At 39.3% G+C, this 22,775-nt stretch overlaps 1 protein-coding gene across 5 annotated transcripts in view; it reads right to left on the reverse strand.

Moving 5' to 3' along the window:
• PRKD1 (protein kinase D1) overlaps nucleotides 1-14,646 on the reverse strand; it is a 336,833-nt gene extending 322,187 nt beyond the window's left edge. For 2 of the 5 annotated variants that reach the window (XM_059181824.1, XM_059181823.1), the window contains exon 1: nucleotides 13,447-13,807. In XM_059181824.1, the coding sequence (XP_059037807.1) occupies nucleotides 13,447-13,710 (264 nt within the window). In that variant the 5' untranslated portion in view covers nucleotides 13,711-13,807. Of the gene's footprint in view, nucleotides 1-13,446 lie in introns of all 5 variants that reach the window. The other 3 variants (XM_059181822.1, XM_059181820.1, XM_059181821.1) reach the window with 3 other exon arrangements.
• Nucleotides 14,647-22,775: the final 8,129 nt, after the last annotated feature.

A 22,775-nucleotide genomic window follows, 5' to 3' on the forward strand; every position in this document is an offset into this window, starting at 1 on the left:
TAGGAAGATCACTTTTCTTGCCTTTTTGAGCTCTGAGCTCTCAGCTTTGACTGAATTACTTGCTTCCTGCCCCCTTCCTTGCATCACTCCAACCTTCTGTTTCTGTTGTCACCTCTCCTATCACTATTGTTCTCTAACTCCCCCTGCTTCCCTCATACTCAGACCCCAGCATTCCTTGGCTCTTGTCCATTTCTTCCATCTTCAAAGTCAGCAATAGAGGAAAGAGTCCCTCTCATGGTTAGAATCTCTCCTCAGTCTCATCTATCTGACCTAACCTGGAAGATTCACCACTTTTAAGGCCTTCATGTGATGGGACTGGGCTCACCCAGTTAATCCAGGATAATTTCCCTGTCTCAAAGTCTTGCCTTAATCACATATGCCAAGTCCTTTTTACCTTAACATTCACAAATTCCAGGGATTAGAATGTAGACATCTTTCAGGGTCATTATTCAGCCTATTACACAGGGTAATTTTATAATTTTCAAAATAAAAGAAAAATAATTAAGTAATTGAATTATAAAAGTTATAATTTTTCATGTGGGGAAATCTAAACAGAGAAGATTACACAAAATCAAGTTCCTTTTCAAGTGGCCTTAAACCCACTGACTTGCATTATTTTTCAGGAGCCAGAACCTTCAACATTATAATTTCTGAACCTGTAATTGTTAATATTATTTCAACAACATATTTATCAACAGAAATCAAGTGAAGAGTGATAGGTATAACATGTATTTGCTTTATTCAGTCTATGCCTCTGAACATCTTAAGAAAATATGAGCTACAGCCTACACATTGTGATTGTGGGACACTATAATTTCCAAAATTTTACCTTACTTATTTGCCTATTTTTTTTTAAATAGAAAACGAGTTTTCTAAATAATAAAGAGGATTTGTATAAAAACTCTCTCTCTCTCTTTTTTTTTTTTTTGGCTAACCATGTTATTTTCTCCAGCACACAGAATGTAATAAAGTACAGCTCGAAACTATGATGGTGTCCTTCTGCATGTAAGTCAGAGTATTTTGTCTTTGTGATGGTTGCCGTGGGTGCTGAAGCTTCAAGGCAGACCTTTCCTGTTTGCCTATTTGAAATAATAAAGGTAGTATGAACTACCAAAATAAGTAAAATTATTTGCTGTTTGACACAATAAACATGTACAAACCTATCAAAGTATCTTGATTTACACTGATTGGAGAAAGTAGACTTGAAACTACTTCAGATTCTACATTCAGTGTGAGATCTAATTAACTAGTTAATGAAACCATTTCTAAATGTTCGTTGTCTGTTCATCTTTAACTTATACAAAAACTTTTGATCACAGGGTAAAGTTTTGTTTTTATGTTTTAATATACAAGGATTTTTGGCCAGAAGACCATAAAATGTCTTCCCTAAGGAAGATTTTTCTTTCTGGTTTTGCTTGTTGTTTATTTTTAACTTAAAGCTCCATAGCTTTTATTGTTGAACATACACTCAAAAGGAATTCTAAGACAACACACATAAACGGAGGGTTCTGGACAAGTGGGTATACAGTCATTCTATTTAACATAGCCTATTAGCTCAGATCCCAAAGAACTGAATAAAAGCAAAGATCATGCAAGACCTAGTCTTTTATTCTTTGAAGATCTATTCAAGCTCTTGGCTGTATTTGATTATTCTAAAGATGTACGTCCCAGGGTGACCACATCTCTTTCCATATCAATAGACGAAATTATTATCCGTCACAGGGAAGGGCACAGAGCCATCCAGTCTAGGAGCTACTCTGAAGCTAATCAATTATTTCTCAGTACTAGTCATTTAGTAGAGAAGAGCTAGGCATGAGTGACCCATCTAACTACTCCTCAAACAATAACTGATGCCCAGGTGTCCCACTAGTTAGATGAACTATCTCAAGATAGGGCTTACAGGGGCACCTGGGTGGCTCAGTGGGTTAAGCCGCTGCCTTTGGCTCAGGTCATGATCTCGGGGTCTGGGGATCCAGTCCTGCATCGGGCTCTCTCTGCTCAGCAGGGAGCCTGCTTCCTCCTCTCTCTCTCTCTGCCCACTTGTGATTTCTGTCAAATAAATAAATAAAATCTTTAAAAAAAAAAAAAAAGATAGGGCTTACAAGGCACAGTACTTGACTAACCGATATCTAGCAAAGTCAGACTTCTAGTGCCGCTGGAGAGGTCTGCTGCCTTTCTGTCAGCCAAGAGACTACCAGAAGTCATATCAAAAGAGAATTCTTTCTGTAACCCATCCATTCTGTAAAAGTTCTAAATTTATCAAAAAGAGGCAACATTTTAGTCACCTATCTCATCTGTTATGAACAAATAACTACTGCATACTTCCAAGGAGTCATGCAGGGCAGAAATACTTAGGATTTAATTGAATTACCAATATACTTTAGATTATATCATGTCTATCTATATCTAAAGCTACATTTTTGTAAAGCCTCAAGATTGTACAATTAGTCTACAAGGGAAGTATTGGCCTTAGACCTGTACACAAGCAATACAAACGAATGCAAGGCAAGTCACAATCTGGAATAGCCAGTAGTACTTAAGTGGAAAGAAAACTTCCACAAAGCCTACGATTAATCATGCACAACAAGAGGGAGAAAGTTTAATTTAGGGAGTGTTCATTCACAAACGGACCAAAAATAAGCAAACAAACACAGAAAATTTATAAAAAGTGAAAATGTATCTGCAAAGCATGATCCTTAGCATGTGGGCAACCTAAATACCAAATTCTGCTACCCCACTTTAATAAAAAAAGGCTTATTAACTCATGGGTGAGATATGGCTCTAAAATACTTTGGGCAATCAGCTATCTGTCATGACCCTAATATTCCTAGGAAGAGTCCATCTTTAATGTTCCTTACATTAATTATCAGTACTTGGCTGGGGGTGGGGGGGAGGGTGGAGGCAGTATCTTGCCACCAATAAGAGACACATTGTTGTGGTGGCCACCAGAGTGGTTATACATTTAGCTGACCATGAAGGGAGATGTTAATTCCAGATAAATGAAGCCTTCCAGAATAAGGATTTTTTTTAATTTATTTTTTTTTAAGATTTTATTTATTTATTTGACAGAGATCAGAAGTAGGCAGAGAGAGAGGAGGAAGCAGGCTCTCCACAGAGCGGACAGCCCGATGTGGGGCTTGATCCCAGGACCCTGGGATCATAACCTGAGCCGAAGGCAGAGGCTTTAACCCACTGAGCCACCCAGGCGCCCCCAGAATAAGGATTTAAACACACACATAAATAATACACTGTCAAAGCTTCAGTGCCTTTAAGTAAATTTCAGCCAACACAATAGGAAATTTAACATTTCCCCCTCTCCCATACTCTGATAACTCCAAAATCTCTATTCAGATCTATGGGCAGCCCAGCACCCTCTGTTCTTAGGAATAGCTATAGTGAAATGAATCAGATACTGGGGGGTTTGCTTTCTATTTATTAGCCATGTGGGGGGTAAACAACTGAACTTCCTTCAGTTTCCTTATCCTTAAATTGGAGGGAAAATGTCCATCACAAAGGGCTACTATGAAAATCAGAGATGACAAATGAAAAGAAGCCAAGATACAGGCAGGCACACAGAGTACATGCCAGGAAGGTTTTGTTTCTGGAGGCTTCCCTCTGCCAGCCATTGTTAGCATAAGGCCCAGAACCTTACAGAGCATGACCCAATGTTCCCAGGACAAGCTCTTCCTAAAACTCTCCCATCACGTCATCCTGGAATTGCTCCTTGAACGTCTCATCTGTGACACTGAAGACTTCCAAGGAGAACTACTCAGCTTGTAAAAAGCCAACTCTAAACCTCTCCCCACTGCTATCCATGAGTTATGTGGTGGCACCATTCATGCCAACTCAATCCACAGGAGGTCAGAGCTTCCCTGTCCTCTTCTGCCCTCTGGTGCCACTAGTCTCATAATCCCAGAGGCCTCGCCTACTGTAGCCTGCTCAGGTCTGTTCACCACCACTGATCTGAAGCCAATACCAAAGTTTAACTTCCACCCCTCCAACCCCACTGTTTGTCCGAGACTCTTTTCAAGCTTTGGGTGAGAGCAAAAGCTACAGCTGTTTGCCCTAGACCATTGCTTTTGGTCAAGCAGCCTAGAGCCCTACTGTTATTGTTCGGAGTGTCTAAATGGACCAACCAATACCTAAATAATTTTAACTCTTCAAGTCACATATGTTCCTAGTTGCAGCTTTTCATATCCAGGATGCACAACAAACCTTTCAAAGACACTGAGTGCAAAGACAATACAGATGGTTCCTCATGGTCAGGAGACTTGACTCTCACATAAAATGAGAAATACCCTCTTGTCCCACCCTAATCTCTTTTCTTTGATAAAGAAATCACCCTTAGGTGTTTTCAGATTCCTCCAACTCCGCATACCAGATGCCCTAGAGCTCTTATGTCCCTCCCTGAAAGTAGGTCATGATATTCCAGCATTATGAGAAGGATGGAGCCAGTGCGAGATTTCTAAGAACTCCTGGTCCCAGCTGAAACGCCCTGCCAGACCATGAGCCTACCACCATTTCTCAAAACCTAAGGAGTTAAAAAATGGGGGGAAAATGTTTGTATTTAATTGATAAAAAGGTTGAGACAATGTCATGAATAAATATTTGACCTGGCCTCATTCAATTAAGTTCCCTGGAACTTACTTAATTCAAGCACCTGAACTAGAATAGAATCTCTGGTAGCTCTACTCTGACTATAGTTAACCCTACAAAAGCCAGTAATGGTTCCATAATTATCTGCTAGTTATTATATCATTAGTATGAGTTATTTAGACAACCTAGGAAAAGGGTCAATTTTTTCTTTTTTTTGTACTTTCAACATTGACAGTTTAAAAACTTCATTAACACATTAGCCTGTTGGTTTAATCTTAACTAATGATTCCTGGAAAATATTTTGTTTCTTAAGAAAATCTGAAATTTACATTAACATAAATCAACCTGAATAAATTTCCAGCAAAAAAATTTTTACTTTAAATAAGTCAACTTAAAACATTTATGAAAAACAGACAAAAAGCAAACTGACTTAATGGTATATGGATTTCACATTTGAATAGATTGTTGTCTTATTTGATACACAAATATGTTTTTGTCTATGACATATCTTAGCAAATCAAGCTTTGATTAAATTCAGATTCTTTTTATCTTATTGTTAATGAAAAAGGAAAGAGGTTCAGATCTTTACTTCACATATTTAATTCTCTTTTAACTGGATCTCAACTGTATTATTTTTGAAACAGAACTTGTATAATGAAGCAAACTTCAATTGCTCGAAGTATGGCATTTCTCCAACAATCCAAACAAACAAAAGGTACATATAATTTTTTTTAACAAAATAAGTTAGAAAAGTTTCCTGCTTATAAAAATTATTTCTTTTATTAATAAGACAATGTACTATTCTATAGACCTTAGATTATCAATAATACCATTTATTAGGTACATTGATACCTTTTGCTCAATATTTTCATTGTCACATTCATATTTTTCATTTATTTGATGATACATATGTGAAAAAAAGTGGCTGCTGACAATTAGGGAGAGTAGAAATCAGATTTTTTTTTTTAATTATGCCTAAATACAAGCAATAAATTCAACAAATTCCTCATCCATCAGTGGCTTAGTCAGACTAAAAGCCAATGAACCAGCGAAGGGTACATATTTTTCCCCCTTTCACCAAAATAAGTGGAACAAAATTCCTTCATGATTGCATATTTAAAAATCTAATCTTCGTATTTGCCAACATTGCTAAGCTGCTGTATCAACTGTTTAGCTTTAGCCAAATAAAACCTTTTTTGCAACTTTGGAAGAAACTTCTACACAGGAAACTATAAATTTTTACAGGCAAAATTGTGTCTTAATATGTGGTGCTTTTACACCAATTCTTACCTTTCTATCTAAAATATGTGATATTCCATAACGGCTATAGTGGTCAGGTAATCAAAAGCTTTGTTTATTTAATTATCTCTTTTCTGTGTGAGACTAGAAAGAGAGAGTAAGAGACAGCAAAATGTGGGTTTCTCAGCTGCCAAGTAGCTTCAAGTGGTGCTGTCATTATTGGTTTTTAATGGTACAAAAATACTTAGTTGACAGTATCAAAGAAATTCCTGGGGGAAACTTCACATATTCTTGCAGATGGAAAAAAATTATGAATACATGTGAACAAAATAACCATTTTCTCTGTATCTAATTTCTATCAACACAGAAAAACTGAGGCACTTTTATCTTGTTCTTTTGTGTTCTAACATATGCCAACATTAAGAAAAGTTTTAAAAAATCAAATTCTCATTTTCAAAGCCTCTCTAGAATAATGCTGAGGAAATTAAAAGTTAAGCACAATCTTTAAAAAGATCCCCCCCACACCTCTTTAACCTCTGTTTCCACATTTGGGCTTAGATCTTTCAGATGAATCAAGGTGACTCTAGAAGGTCAAAGGTCAAAAATATTAGTTATGTCCAACTCAGAAAAGCAAAGGAAACAAATATAAAAATAAAACAAAGAACACTGATGTTATGATCAACTCCTATGAACTGCATTTTACCCACCTCCACTCTAAATCTGGATCAAGCCCTGCTACCTGGATCACAGTAGTTTCTTGGTACAGCTTGAGCTTATTCAGTGACTCCAGTCTAAATCACATACACACATTTCATGTAATTATCTCTTCTACTCCTCTTTAAAAGATGGATGGATACTTATTGATTGTGGTTGTTTAAAGGTTTCATAATGGGAAATGGACTTCAATAAGAGGTAAGTGGTAATTAGTGAAAAGATCTGAAATAGACTTGTGATTGGCTCAGGCAACTGCTAACCCAGTTGTTTTCCCAGTAAAACAGCCTCTCATCCCAATATTACACTTCGGTATGTGTGCGAACAACTATGTTATATGAGCTATTCATCAGATGTAACAACTTAGCAAACAACCCCTAGAAGCTATTATAAGAGCAAAATATGATCTCCCAAAGTCATTTACAAGTGCCTTCCTCTTCGTACCAGGAGTAGATTTGGAAAGGAACTTTTGATTTCGGTCTTCAGGACCAGATCTGAAAATCATTATGTTGCCAAATACTGTATCCTTACCTATTTTTTTTTTTAAGATTTTATTTATTTATTTAACAGAGAGACAGACAGAGAGAGCATGAGAGAGGAGGTCAGAGGGAGAAGCAGACTCCCCGTGGAGCAGAGAGCCTGATGTGGGGCTCGATCCCAGGACCCTGGGATCATGACCTGAGCTGAAGGCAGCTGCCCAACCAACTGAGCCACCCAGGCACCCGTCCTTACCTATTTTATTTCTCTTTTTTATCAAATGAAGAATCGTTGAAATTACACTTGCAACTGAATTAAATCAACTTCTTGTCAAAACTAACAAAATGTAATGAAGATGTGCTATACTTTTATCAGCATATGTGTCTTACATCTAGCAATAATCAAATTACTTCTTGAGGAAATCTTGAGAGGTTGAAATTTGAGAAGCAGTTTCAAACACCAACTCCTAAGATTTGTCTTGTTATAGAAGGCAGAGAAAACATGTTATCTAGGCTGTAGAGTCATACTGTTTTTTAATACCACAACTTTATTCATATGTTGATATAAGAATAAAATAATAAAGTACACATTTCTTTTGCTAACAAGATAGCATACTAGTTCATAAAGCCCTGGAATATCAATAATCCTATTTATTATATATCTATTTGACAAGCACTATACTTAATCCTTCGTGTGTGTGTGTGTGTATGTATACATATATATATATATATATATAAAATCCATAATACTCAAAGTAATCTTAGATAAGTCAAAACCATATATTCATAGGCTTACAAATTTGCTTGTACTGTCCAGTAAGGTCATTAAAAGTCATTCATGCATAAACTGGTTAAGATCTATATACAATCACCTCACCAAAAAACAAAAACAAAAAAAGAGTAATAACAAATGTTAAATAAAGTTCTAAATCTCCCTTAATAGCTGTGATAGGAGTCTGTTGATACAGAACAACACAGTTATCAAGTATGGGGCAAATTTTCAGACTTTACTAATAATTTTCCAGCCCTACAACTACCCTTCAACTCCCACTCCCACATACACACACACTATAGATTTCACAGAAAATTCTTTCAAATTTATCTCAGTCCCGGATCTAAAGACCCAAATTAATATCTATATTTGTCAAAAGAGCCAATCATCTAATTCCTAGAATATTTTCTAGAATATTCTAGAGAATTCTCCTTGTGGGGTGCCTGGCTGGCTCAGTCAGAAGAACATATGACTCTTGATCTTGGGGTTGTGAGTTGAGCTCCACATTGGGATAGATTACTTAAGTAAATAATTTTTTTAAAAAAAGAATATTCTTTTTATGAAAATTATTAAATAGCATACAGCTATAAGAAAATGTTTTCTGAGGTGCCTGGGTGGTTCAGTGGTTAAGTGTCTGCCTTGGGCTCAGATTATGATCCCAGGGTCCTGGGATTGAGTGGCCCCCCTGCCCCCACCGACATCAGGCTCTCTGCTCAGGGGTAAGCCTGCTTCTCCCTCTCCCACTCCCCCTGCTTCTGTTCCCTCTCTCTGTCTCTCTGTCAAATAAAAAATAAGATCTTAAAAAAAAAAAAAAAAGAAAGAAAGAAAGAAAAGGTTTTCAGTTCTGCATATTGCTAAAAAATGCAAAGTGAAGTTTCTCTTTGGATTATGAGCTATACATGAGGCTCCACTTTTTGCAGGCTACAATACAACATATAAAACAATACTTCAGCACCTGAAGGCTATACATGACAAAGTAGGCTTTTAAAAATATGTTCCAGAACACACTTATATAGTTTAATAATAAACTACTATGTAAATATGTAAATTTTGCAAATATACAGTACATGAGCTTTACATATATATCAAAATATATTCCTACTATACTACTAAGCTTAAAATCATAATTTTAAACATACAGTATTGAATTACATTAAAAAATCACTTAATGAGAGGTGCTTGGGTGGCTCAGAGGGTTAATCCTCCACCTTTTGTTCAGGTCATGATCTTAGGGTCCTGGGAATGAGCCCCACATGGGGCTCTTTGCTCAGCAGGGAGTCTGCTCGCCCCCACAACTCTCTGCCTGCCTCTCTGCCTACTTGTGATCTCTCTCTCTCCGTGTCAAATAAATTTTTTAAAAATCTTTAAAGAAATCACTTAATGAAATGACTTCTGTACTGTTGTATAGAATGATACTACAATTGTTAAGAGAACAATTTTACAATTCAGAAAGAAAAACAATTACAAGCATAGCAAAGCTGCTCTCAAACCAAGGCACTAACCTTTATTATTCCTTTAGTGAGCTATCATCTATAAAATCTCACTCTTTAGTTTCTCCAGTCAGATACATGACTGTGTAAACTGAAACTATATGCCAGAGTCTAACTCATGCTACTACTTCATTTTAGTAAATTCAAAAGGGAAATATGAGTCATTTAACAAGATAAAAACCAAAATGAATGGACAGATAGTCTTATTAATTGCATCTCACATCCCTAAATTAATATTTCTTGTTTAAAAGAAGTGTGTGTGTACATGTGTGTGTGTAGAGACACAGATAGACAATGCACTACAAAATCAAACTAATTCTTCCTTTGGAATACTGTTCCTTGCTTCAAACCAATTCCTTCTTCCTATATATTCAAGGGTCTTTTGATAGTGAAAAGTAACACTGTTTCAAAAGGAAGTCAATTACTGTTTTTTTTTTTAAGATTTTTTTAAAATTTATTTGACAGACGGAGATCACAAGCAGGCAGAGAGGCAGACAGAGAGAGAGGAGAAAGCAGGCTCCCCTCGGAGCAGAGAGCCTGATGTGGGGCTCGATCCTAGGACCCTGGGATCATGACCTGAGCTGAAGGCAGAAGCTTTAACTCACTGAGCCACCCAGGTGCCCCTACTGTTATTTTTTTTACCTCCCAGAAAACAATCATGTATACTAACAGAATGCATGTCTTTATACACAACCAGCCTTCAAGGTTATATGCTTGCAAAGTAAAGAAATAAGCATAAGTAAACCTTTAGGCTAATACTTCCAAAAAAGAAGGAATAACATATTGTATATCTAAACATTGTTATATACAGAAGAGCAGGACTAGATTTTTTACCCAAACTAAAAGATAAAATAAATAATTCTTTAGTCATATAATTCAGAACATATTTGGAGTATATTTATCTTAAAATACTGAATTACCATTAAAAATTTTCAAGTACAATCAAATGTCTGCCACTTTCCAAACCTACACAATCAAAGACAAACTATACTCTAAATTCTAAATAACAACAGTATTAACTTGAAGATGAGTTTCTCAGGGACAGGATCTCTCTTATTCAGCCCTACACACCTCAGTTGCATGCTCCACAAGAAATGCCCCACAAATACTGCCGAAATAAACTGAGTTGTCAGCTAATACTTCCAAAGATTTAAGCTAGTCTGATCTCTTTTAGTATGAGTACTTAGGGAATCCTCAAATTCTATGAAACCCCTTTTCAAAAAGTTAATGAAACAATGAAAGTAGAGGGCTCAGAAAATCAGAACCTTCTGCTGTAAGCTCAACATGATCCATGTCTACATTATAAATTGTAAGTGACTTCAAACTCTCAGTTCTCACCTAAAACATTCATTTCCCTCCCTCTCTCTTTTTCGCTCCTATCATGGTTGGTATCTTCAGCCAATACTTAAGAGAACCTGAAATAAGGGACAAAGGATCTCCTCCCATTTCCTTAATTCAGCACTGACCCTGTCTGCCATTTCCCTTGTCGCAAAGCAAAGAGATCTCTGCTGTCCTGTGATGGATATTCAGCCCTCTTAGTCTTGTTTCTGCCTCGGATGATAATGTATCTCAAGAGAGATGATAGAAGACAGATAAATGGAAATTTTTCTGTCCAGACTCACCAATATATATTTATTTACAGTATTCTGTATATAAAAACCCCTCAAATCCATACCTCTAAATGGAACTCTTTGCCATAACCTTAAAAAAAAAAAAAAAAAAAAAGTACAAGGGAGTTTTTACCTTGGCTAATCCAAGCCATTAAACTTCTCAAACTCTTCTTTCAGAAACAGAAGAACTACAGAGGAAATACAAAAGGAAGAGGGTCCCCTTATAAATCCGCCACCAAGGCTGATGAGTTTCCCTTTCCAGGTCTCTCCCCAGAGTGTTGGCTCAGGTCCCAAGTAACTCAAGACTAAACTTCAGTTTTCTTTCTACCATAACATTGTTAGCATTCTAAAACATCTTCCACACAGCAAATCCATCTTTCAGATGTCCTTGTATCTCTATGTGGAAGATACGAAGGCTTCTAATAATTTGAGTTCATTCTCTAAATACCCTAGTCACTACCCTCAGGCCTGCTGTAGTCTGTAGGTGCTTGGAGCTCTCTCCCTTCGCACTCATATTATATTGTTCCCTCCATAAAACCCCCTCTTGGTAGCTACTGACACCACTGGAGTTCACTCTCCATTTAAAATCCCAATCCCCAAACCTCTTAAACCATTAATGTTTCTCTCCATCCTAAACTCCATCAAAGGTGTGTGTGTGTTTTAAAGCTGGTCGAAAATAGTCTGTCCATATTAATCTGACTCAATCTGAATATTCCCTGTGACTCTATCACTTGTTTTAAATTTAGGTAAATTAGTGCCTGGGTGGCTCAGTGGGTTAAAGCCTCCGCCTTCAGCTCAGGTCGTGATCTGAGAGTCCTAGGATCGAGCCCCACATCTGGCTCTCTTCTCCTCCGGGAGCCTGCTTCCCCTTCTCTCTCTCTGCCTGCCTCTCTGCCTACTTGTGATCTCTGCCTGTCAAATAAATAAAGGAAATCTAAAAAACAAACAAACAAAAAAACCCCTAAATTTAGGTAAATTAAAATTCTATAAAATTGCATTGGATTTTTGAGAAATTTTATTATATTGTTTTTATGCTTATCCAGTAATGCTCTTAAATCAACTGGGTTTGTACCGTAATGGAGACTGCTGTAGACTACACCTTCCACTTAGGAAAGGCTTTCAGTGCCTAGAGAATTCTCCTGTTCACCTGCAACAAATATTCCATAATATTGATGAGAAGGCACGTGACACGACTTGTACTAGAATTAGACAGAATCTGTCGTTCACATGGAAGTTGAAAAATTGAGTCATACACAATATAAAATGTCACTACATTAAATAACCAAAAATTCTTGACACTCATTGTTGCCTTAGTCTAGCCTCCAGAACTTTTACAAACTTCCTAGATTACTGGGTTTTTTTTTTTCCTTCCTGGGGCTTTTTCCTAACATCCCTGTGCCTGATGCCACAATTAACAACACTTGGATTTAGCAAACTCTATTCCAAATACTTTAAAGAAAACAGTCATGATTATTCAAGTGACCTTTATAAGGCAAGTACTAGCCAGTCCTCCAGGGTTGAAATTCAGCACCTTCAAAGACTTCTGTCCCCACTCCCTAAACCCTGCCTGTTTATACTGAGAAGACTGGCGCCAGGGCCCCCTCTCCTTCACACTCTTATCACCCCTTTCCATGCAGCATCACTCCGATGGCTACAGAAACAACCTGAAATTCAGAATTGCACTATAAACAGTGGTGGGCAGGGTGGGTCTCCTCCCTGGGTGGCCTGGCCCTGGATAATGGCCCTCTTTCCAAGCTGCCTTTGTGACTGCTGTCCAGAGTCCCACAGCCTCAAACTTAAGGGCACAATCAGCCTTGGGGTGCCCCTGGGAGTACCCCCACCTTTTATATGTCTGTGCCTCCACTTCAATGCCCCACTATCAGTATCTCGGGGGTGAAAAATTCGCTTTCACGTTCACACAAAGGTAGGACTAAAAGAGTACCAGGAGGTGAGTGGTTGTGTTCTGATCAGTTGTTTTCACAGCTGGCTGAGTCAATCATCCCCTCTTAAAAGCTTATTTGACAGGTGAGAAATTCCTCATCTGTAGATCATTCCAGCAACTCCTTAGCATCAGTGTGAGCTGGGAGAGGGGCCTGAAGAGGAAGGGAGTGGTGCTGAAATCGTGTTGAGCGTGTCCCGGGGGAGGCGGGGCGGGGTGGGGGGATACCTCTCGTACGGGAAGGAGGAATCTGGCGCCAGGAACGTGCCGGTCCAGGGTCCAGCGGGAAGAGAGGGGGGAGCCGAGAAGTCTTAAGCGGAGGGAGAGGCACTAGAAGAAATGGACAAGCGACATACCTGGAAATGTCCCGAGGGGAATGGAAATGGGTGAGGAGGATGCGGACTGCAGAGAAATCGGGAATGCAAGAAGATGGGGCAAGGGGAGAACCAGACAACAGGGAATGCAGTGCCTCAGATGCAGGCGTCCAACCCTGGCCGGTGCCAGACCCTTCCAGAGCGCCGGCGAGGCTGGCTCCCGGCCGAGCCCCCGGAGCCGGAAAGTTGGTACGGCGAGGGGCGACCGGACGGGCAGCGCCCCCTGTACGGAGCCTTACCTTCTGGTCGACGATGGAGCAAGCCATCTCGCGGACGTGCGCCAGGCTGTAGTCCCCGGACGAGTCCTGCAGCAGCAGCACCGGCTCGCGGCTCAGGCCGATCTGCAGATGGAACGAGATGCCCCCGGCCGGGGCCGCGACGGAAGCCAAGAACGGCGCGGGCCCCGGCCCCGACCCCGGGACCAGCGCGGCGGCGGCCGCCGCTGCCGCCGCCGCCACGGGCAGCAGCGGGCTGGGCGGCCGCAGGACCGGAGGGGCGCTCATCGCTCCGCGGGGCGCGCCAAGGGCCGCGGGGCCGGGCAGCCGAGGGCGGGGGCCGGCGGAGCGGCAGCCGAAAAGTTTTGCTGCCGCGGAGCCGGGAGCTTCTTTCTCCAAGAGCCGAAGCGGAAAATAAAAACTTTCCGGAAAAGTCCCCGCGCGGGGGGAGGGCGAGAGGATGAGGATCGGGAGGGGAGCGGGGGGGAGGGAAAATGGCTGAGGCGGGAGGGCTGCGCCGCCGGGAGCGCGGGCGCCGCACGGGGGAGGCGCTGCCGCCGCCGTGGAGCAGCCGCCGCGGCGCGCTCCGAGGGACGGGGCGGCGGGTCAGCGCGGCCGGGGCGCCAGGCGCCGGACGGGGGCGGGGAAGGGGGCGCGAGGGGCGGGGAAGGGGAGCTTGGAGGCGGGCACTGCGGAGACACCACCCGGCGGGCGCCGGAGCCGCAAGAGCCGCGGCCGCGCGGCCGCAGTAGCCGCAGGGTGCCCGGTCGCCGCCCCCTCCGCCCTGGGCTCCCGGGGCCTGAGCCTCCCCGAGCCGGGGCAGGACTGAACGGCGGGGCTTGAGGCCGTCTCCGTGGGCATGGTCCATCCCTCTCCGTCCGGACTCCGGTGTCCGCTGGCCGGGTTGCCCGGCCGCAGACGGAGGGGACCGGGGCGCATCTCCTCCGACCGACTTCCTAGCGCCGCCAGTTTCCAAGTCCCCAGTCCCCGCCACCAGTTCCTAATGCCCGAGGACAACGCACTTCTACCCGTGAGGTGACCTGTGATGGACGGAAGAACGCCGAGCCCTGCGGTTTTCCGTGGGTCTTACCTTCGAAGCTTCAAGGGAGGGTGAAAATAGAGGGTCCTCGGAAATCCAGTTACATCCCGCCTCCTTCTGGGAGCCCTTGGGTTTCTTGCCAGAGAGGGTAGGAAGCCTGTCCACGGAAATGTATTTAAACCTGTCCCTACCTTTTTGTCTCTGACACACCCTGATACCCAACTCCACCTACCCCACCGCAGCTCCCAAAGGCACCAGACATACACAAGTGGCTGAATTCGGGAGATGGTCTCGTGAAAGAACAGACATTGTCTACATAAAGACAAGAGGAAGGTCTGATGTGGCCTCTTTCCCTTTAACTTATTCTCTATCCGACACCTTTATTTCTGGAGCCTCACAAACCCTGGTTTCTTTCCTCTCCCATCATTCTAAAGTCTGCTCTGTAAGACCAGTACTCCCAGCCTCACCCAGCGCCACCACCACCACCACCACCACCATCAAGGCTGTGCACTATCTTCTCCAATTCCAGTAGTTGTTTTTTGGTGCTCTTGCTGTTTTGACAGGGGTGGGGATATGGGTACTTTCTAATCTGTGGAGATGAATTCTAATCCTATCATCTCCCCAGGATGGGCTTCAGGTGTGTGGCTGTGCAGGTGCTTAGGGCCCTGACCTCGGAAGGGCCCTGCTGGGTGTAAAGCCCTGACACAATGCTTTGCTGCCTGTCACCATCTTGGAATGTTTAATAATTTTTCATTTTGCAGTGGGCTGGGCAAATTATGTAGCCCACTCCTCCAGTCCTTCCCCTTACACTGCACAAGAGCACATACCACGTACCCAAGCCTGCCAGTATGTATGTTGTCTCTTGTATTCAATTGCATTTTATTCTATTTTGTTCTATGTATGTATGTATGTATGTCTGTCTTGATCTCTGCTTGTGACCCAGGACAGGACATCAAAAGTTAGTTTCCTGTTAGACCCCTGTTCTCAGAGTTAGCAAGGGAGCCTTGAATGTCTCCAGTGACACTATGTCATTCGCTGCTCTAGAAGAGATTTAAATTTATTCTCTCTGATCTGATGGTGTGATAAGCTCTAGCTGGATGCACTGGCATTTTCCAGGCTTACTTACTCATGAAGTAGTTCTCTTCACCCATGGTAAAGTATAGTTTTCCTAATATGTCAGATTCAGGTAAAGTAGGAGATCAGTGAGTTTATTCTAGACACAATGCTGTTCTAAATTCTCTGGGAAGCTTTTTTTTTTTTTTAAATATCAGAAAAAAGTGTTTCATTTTCTTTTAAAGTTTAGATAAAGGGGTGCCTGGGTGGCTCAGTGGTTTAAATCCTCTGCCTTCGGCTCAGGTTATGATCTCAGAGTCCTGGGATGGAGGCCTGCATCGGGCTCTCTGCTCAGTGGGGAGCCTGCTTCCCCCACCCACCCCGCCTCTATCTGCCTCTCTGCCTACTTGTGATTTCTGTCAAATAAATAAATAAAATCTTAAAAAAAAAAAAAGTTTGGATAATGTAGTCCCACAATTTTCTGTTGCCAGAAAAAAAGTTTGCTGGTCGGTTTACAAGGTACTTACAAAAAAGTTAGTTTAGCTAAAGACATTTGTGTTTAATAGATAACGCAACAAAGTACTGAGGCCTTCCCTGTGTCAGGCATGATATGGGCACCAAGTATACAGCTGTGAAGACAGACTAGGGCCCCACCATAACAAATCACATTTAAAAAAGAAAGAAAAAAAAAAGAGCAACTAAGATTCTTTCTGATCATCATAATTGCAATGAACAAAAATAATGCAATAAATAGTAATAAGAATGACTTGTGGGGAGGATAGTAGAGAAAGGAACACTGCTTTGAACTAGGGATAAGGGAAGGTTTCACTGAGTTTACATGTGAGCCAAAACCTAGATAATTGAAAAGGGCCAGCCTTAAGAAGATCTGGGTTAATTACACAGGAGGCATAGGGACCAGTTAGCATAAAGTGTAACAAAGGAATGTACTTGAGGTTTTCAAGGCACAAGAAAAGGGAAGAATATGTAAAATGAGGTCAGATAGCTGGCAGAAGCCAGATCACAAAGGGTCTTGAAAACCATAGTAAAGAGTTTTTATTCTGCTGCACTGCCAAACCACTAGAAGGTTTTTTAAACCAGAGAGTAAGATTTAATTAGCATTTTTAAAATCACACTCTAGCTACTATGTATAAGAGAAAAGAATCAAAGCAGAGACACCAGGTAGGAGACTTGCTGTTGTCCAGCCTAGAGACATTTGTGGTTTGTATGACTACAGTTATAGTAGAGATATTAAGAAACAGAAAGATGCAGGTTCTCTTTGGGGGCAGAACTAAAGGTCTTGCTGATGAAAGAGGTTTATAGGGAGAGAGAGAAAAGGGGAGTTACGACAGACTCGTGAGTTTCTTAGCAATTAGCTTATTGGTGGTGCTGTTGATTGAAACAGAAAAGATAGGGAAGAAGCAAGTTTTGAGAGAAATAAGATTTCTTCTTGGACCGTGTGGAATTTGGGATGCCACAAGATAGTCAACCTGCAAATAACATCTACAACTGAACAGTTGAGCCCAGAGTTCAAGAAAGAGAATAGGGCCAAAAATTTGGAAATCATCAAGGTGGAGAGGTTAGATGAGAAATCTAGAGAGAAATGGCTTCGGGCATTCATCAGTTACATACAACTTACGGGCACTTAGATGTCCAACTTTGGGAGAAAGTAAGCTATGTAAATAACTGCTTCTTATATTCCGGTTTCTCAGTAGTTTGAAAGATTCTTGTGGGGTGCTGGAAATCATTGAGACGGAAACAGGGGCAGGGGAGAAAATTCTAAGGAAGCCTTGAAGAATTAAGATTACTCTCAAGAAGTTGATTAATTTCTAAATGGAAAAGAATGAATAAGGAGAAAGTACTTATTTTCTTGAAAGTACTTGAGAAAGAAGAAGAAAACTCAAACCAGGGGAGGTCCCTATAAGAAGCAGAAAATTCCCGTTGAGTTGGTTATTACAATTTCGGTGGCAGGCACCTGAGATCTGACCGTTTGCTAACTACTACCCACTTTTGCTGAATGACAAGAGAATGAGCGATAGATAATACTTGAAAGAAACCTGATGTGTATCTCCAGTGACTTCAAAATTATACGTAGAACACATGAAAGGTTTTAGAGAATTCAGTGGTTTTAATGCCTTCTGGATGTTTGAACTTTGAAAAAGAGGGTATAGAAAGTGAATAGCTGTTTGTACAAATTATATTCATGAAATTGGATTTCTTTTTTTTTTAATTGTGGATATCTTAGAAAGGAGGTTCAAAACCCTAATGAAGACTCCATGTAAAAGTGATCTGGGTGTGCAGAAGCATATGAAGGTACTTAAAACAATTTCCAAAAATAAATGCTAACTAATGCTGTAGGCTAGTCTCTAAAAGAGTTCTGGATATTGAAATAATTTTAAAAATAACTGAATAAATTTCATTTTTTGTCATAGCTTATAAATTAAATTAACATTTAAATTCTCAATGTAAATTAGCAGCGTAAAGGCACTTAGAAGCCCTACAAGGTTTATTTCACGTAACCCAATACTATCTAGACATTCTTCACCTCAGAATCCCTCCTTGCTATTATTGTTGTTTTTACCACATAGCATATCCTAACATTTCACATAGCTAGAGTTCCACAGAACACACTTTGGGAAACAGAGTACTATACAACAAATGTAAAAGAATATAGCTTAAAAGTTGAAGGTAAAAAAAATTGCTCAGATAATTAAAAGCAAATACTTTAAAGAAGAGCATGAATGGTAAAAACAGATGCATACTATTGGGAGGTCTACTAATTCATAATTAATAATCAGAAAGTGGATAAAGAATAATCTGATTTGAGGGCACCTGGGTGGCTCAGTTGGATAAGCATCTTCCTTCCGCTCAGGTCATGATCCCAGGGTCTTGGGATTGAGTCCTCTGTCTGGCTCCTTGCTCAGCACAGTGGGGAGTCTGCTTCTTCCCCTTCTCCCCACCCATAGTCACTTACTCTCTTTTGCTCTCTCTCTCTCTCTCAAATAAATTAAAATCTTAAAAAAAAAAAAAAGAATGATTTGAACAGAAGTCACTCTGGAAGCACTGTATGCTTTGTTCAGATGAAATGGACAACAGAGAAAGAAAAGTGAGTAGAATAGATGCGCAATTCTATAGCTGAAAGCATCCTATCCTCCAGAACAACCATTTTACAGCCTAAAAAACTAAGGGTCAGAGAAATTATATACCAATCTGGAAATGAGAAATTGGAAAGAGGAAGTATGGTCCCGCGATGTCCTTCTTTTTACATAATTGGACACTGGAAATTGTAAGCATGAGGATAAAGATGATGATGGATAGATCATAGATGATTAATATATATGATAAAAACATTTTATACTGTTGTTTGTTTATGTTTCATAAATTATAGTTTGTAAGATCAGGTTAAATAAGGATAATGTGACAAAACTGTTACAACAGAAAAATAAGGTCCTAAGGGAGATGTCAACCATAGAGACATATGCCAAAAACCTACTAGAACCTGGGTGTGTGATAAAATGTTGCCTATCTTGCTGATATCTTTATGAGAAATAAAAAAGAAGCAAACTTGTTTAGTTCGCCAAGAAGAAAAGAAAATTGATATGTTCTTTAAGAAAGCAGATTTTTTAATTCTGAAGGGGGGAAAAAAAAGACAAGTAAGACTGTAGAGTTAGAGACCCCAAAAAAGACAAGAGGCCTTGGAAGACAAGCCTTCAACTATATAATCATCATGATCCAGGTGAAGAATAAACTGACTCCAGTGTGACCACATGTCAACTTCTAGATGAGTACAGATCTGCAAAGAGAATGAACAAAAATAGATACAAGCTATATGAACAAGAGTAAATATAAATAAAAGTTATTTTAAGCCAAAACCAGTAAGTAATAGGTATACATAAAATGCTTAGTGTTGGGGATCACATGGCTGGCTCCATTGGTACAGCCTGTGTTCTTGATCTTGGGGTTGTGAGTTCAAATACCATGTTGGGTGTAGAGCCTACTTTAAAAAAAAAAAAAAGAGTGGTCAATTTTTAAACACTCTCCCACCCCTGAATAATTAAGTTGTAGGCAAAAATTGAATTTTTCATTTTAATTTTTACTTACATGAGGTTAAATATTTTAATGTGCTTATTGGCCACTTGCATGTCTTCTTGTTTAAATATTATACTCTAAATTCCTTATGTGTTTTTATATTGGACTATTCCTTTTCTACACATTAATAAATGAGAGATTGTTACAGGTAAGGAATGTCATTTCTTTGTTATATATAAAAGCATTGTCCAAAACGTTAAAATTTTACTTTTGCACACATACATTTACATTTCTGTTATACCATTTTTTGTTGTTGTTGAACTGGATTCCCTAAACATCATTCCTTCCTGGACAGTAATAACTAACTCTTCTATTCAAGTAAGAACTAAAATCTGTTGGCCCTAAGGTATAAAATTTGCTCACGTTCCCTATAGAAAACAGAATGAAACACTCTTTCGTGATCTTCAATATACTCACAGGCTATTGTTTTATAGTTGCCAACTCTAATTGTAATATCAGCTTTTGTTAAGTCAACCCAACATTCAAATTCAGAAACCATTAACAGCAGCACAGTTCTTTTTATAAAGATGCAATTCTTCTAATCCTGTTTTCAAGGCCCATTGGTTCCAGGAATACAAACTTTTCTTCCCTTCTTATTGGATTTTATTTGTTGTCATAGCCTAACACTTTCCAGCTATGACTATCAAATACATTCCATTTTGATAATATTCCATAACCTAATTTATTCTTAGTACATGTCATTTTGTGAGATCCAATATTATTTTATTTGGTACATTTTATAAAACACTGACTACATTTTGAAAAATTAATAAGAAAGAATAAATGAGGTACAATTAATCCAAAGTTACTTTTTGGGTTCCTTCCTGGAAAAAATTTTTTTTGACCTGAAATTTCTTGTGTGTGGTTTCTGATGCTTGATTTGGAAAATGCAATTTTTAAGGGAAAGAATCTGGCAGATTTGCTTCTTAGTGACATAACCAGGAAAAATAGTTTTAATAGTTTAAGAAAAAATAATTTGCTTTTCTTGGCTTAGAAGAATTTTAAATGGCATTATTTCTGAAATTCATGTATTATTATAAAATTCATATGACACTAGGTTGAAAGGATGCATAATTAAAATGAAGTCATTTATATGGCATTAAAACCCTATTTTATCTAATCATCATGCTGCATTTTCTTTATTAATTCTTATCCTCAAAATACAATCCTGGAAAGTCATATTGTTGAAACCATAGTAAACTTTCTTTCCCATAGTTTACTATTTTTCAATTGAATTATTTATACATATGATCTCATATGCATTCAAACTAAAAATCTCTGCCTTAGCATTAAGTAGAATATTTACTTCTTGATTAAATACTAATCTTTATTTAGCTTAAATATTAAATTATTTATATTTATATGATATTATAGGTACATTTCATAAATATATTTTGTTTTGTTTAATCAGTCAACCAGACTATCTAGAAAAACTGAAGTCCTCATAAACTGAAAAAGAAAAAAAATCATTAGATTTTTAGACTTATTTTAGAATGTATTTAGGAATTATGCACATACCCTTTTAGATGAAAGAACATTCTAGAATACCTGAAACTTTGGGCTTTGTTTTCTGGTTAATGCCAACTTGAAGTCGACAAGTGTAGATAATGGGATTTAAATGCTTTCTAGTTTGTCCATGCAACAGCTGTCCTATGACTGTCCAATATATCTTTGTCCTCTCTTTATTTCAATACGTGTTCATCGACATCTGACCTTACAAGTTGAACTTTTTTTAAAAGATGTATTTATTTGAAAGACAACGTGCCTGGGGGCAGGAGTGGCGGGGGGAGAGACCCCCTATTTGACTCCCTGTGGAGCACACAGCTCCTGAGCCAAAATCAGGCGTCTGACGCTCAATTGATTGAGCCACAGGAGCCCTTTTACAAGTTAAAATTTTAAAAAATGTAGTTATTGAAATAAATTTTACTTGCTTCGGAGAAATAAACGATTTAAATAATCAATGAGGAAGATTTATTTTAACCTTTATTTCCTTTACCAAACATATTTTCTTTGTTTTTACATAGAATATTAAAATACTTCTTAAGTGAATGACAAAAAGCAAATATGTGGTTTTAATTAATGATTTATCACCTATGTGCTTTCAAAAAACAAACCATTTTAAAGAATAGAAAAATCTTATTACCAAAATTAGTAGGTAGCATAAATACTTTAGCTAATATCCATGATTTCTGCTGTAACATTTAGCTTTAACTTTCTTTACAAGCAAAACAAAAGAAGGAAAACAATTAATTCCTAATTCTTATTGTCTGATTTTAAACAAAAATTTTAGATTAAATTTATCACAGGTGTTCATATTACACAAGACATGGAAAAACTCTTGATTTACACTCTGAACTCTCTGAAAGCTAGACTCTTGTCTTACCTTTCTTTTTTTTTTTTTTTAAGATTTTATTTATTTATTTGTCAGAGAGAGAGTGAGTGAGAGCGAGCACAGGCAGACAGAGTGGAAGGAAGAGTCAGAGGGAGAAGCAGGCTCCCTGCGGAGCAAGGAGCCCGATGTGGGACTCGATCCCAGGACGCTGGGATCATGACCTGAGCCGAAGGCAGCTGCTTAACCAACTGAGCCACCCAGGCGTCCCCTTACTTACCTTTCTATACCTTAGTACCAGTACAGAGCAAATGCTTATTACTGTGCTTTTTGAATAAACTGTTCAACTCCACTTTGAAGATTAAAAATTTGCAAATTTTTTTTTCAAGGTAGTAGTCATTTATATCCACTCTGTTCAAAAGCTCAAGTCAGAAACCAGCTCTGTCAAACAGACATTTCCTATGGTACTCAGTGAATGAGGTTCACATAAATGCTATTGGGTGATTTAGTAAGATCCAGATTGACATAGTTAGCTACACTGTCCAGATAGATTTATAGAACTTTCTTAGAGCTATTTCCCTAGCACCCATCACATAGTATTGATTTTACTTGCATCCTATACCCTGTGGGAGTCGTTTTATAACCATCTCCACATACCCCTGTTCACATATCTCCAGAACCATACCTGGCATAGACTAGGTGCTGATGCTTGGTAATAGTTCAATAATTGTTTACTGAATGACTCAATAACATGAGTTTAAAATGCCTCCAAAAAATGGACAGCATAATCTAATGGCCTAGCTTCCTATAGTAACATGGCTGTGGAATAACATATACTGTTATTTT

This window comes from Mustela lutreola, chromosome 7 (assembly GCF_030435805.1).
Source record: "Mustela lutreola isolate mMusLut2 chromosome 7, mMusLut2.pri, whole genome shotgun sequence".
NCBI classification, from domain to species: Eukaryota; Metazoa; Chordata; class Mammalia; order Carnivora; family Mustelidae; genus Mustela; species Mustela lutreola.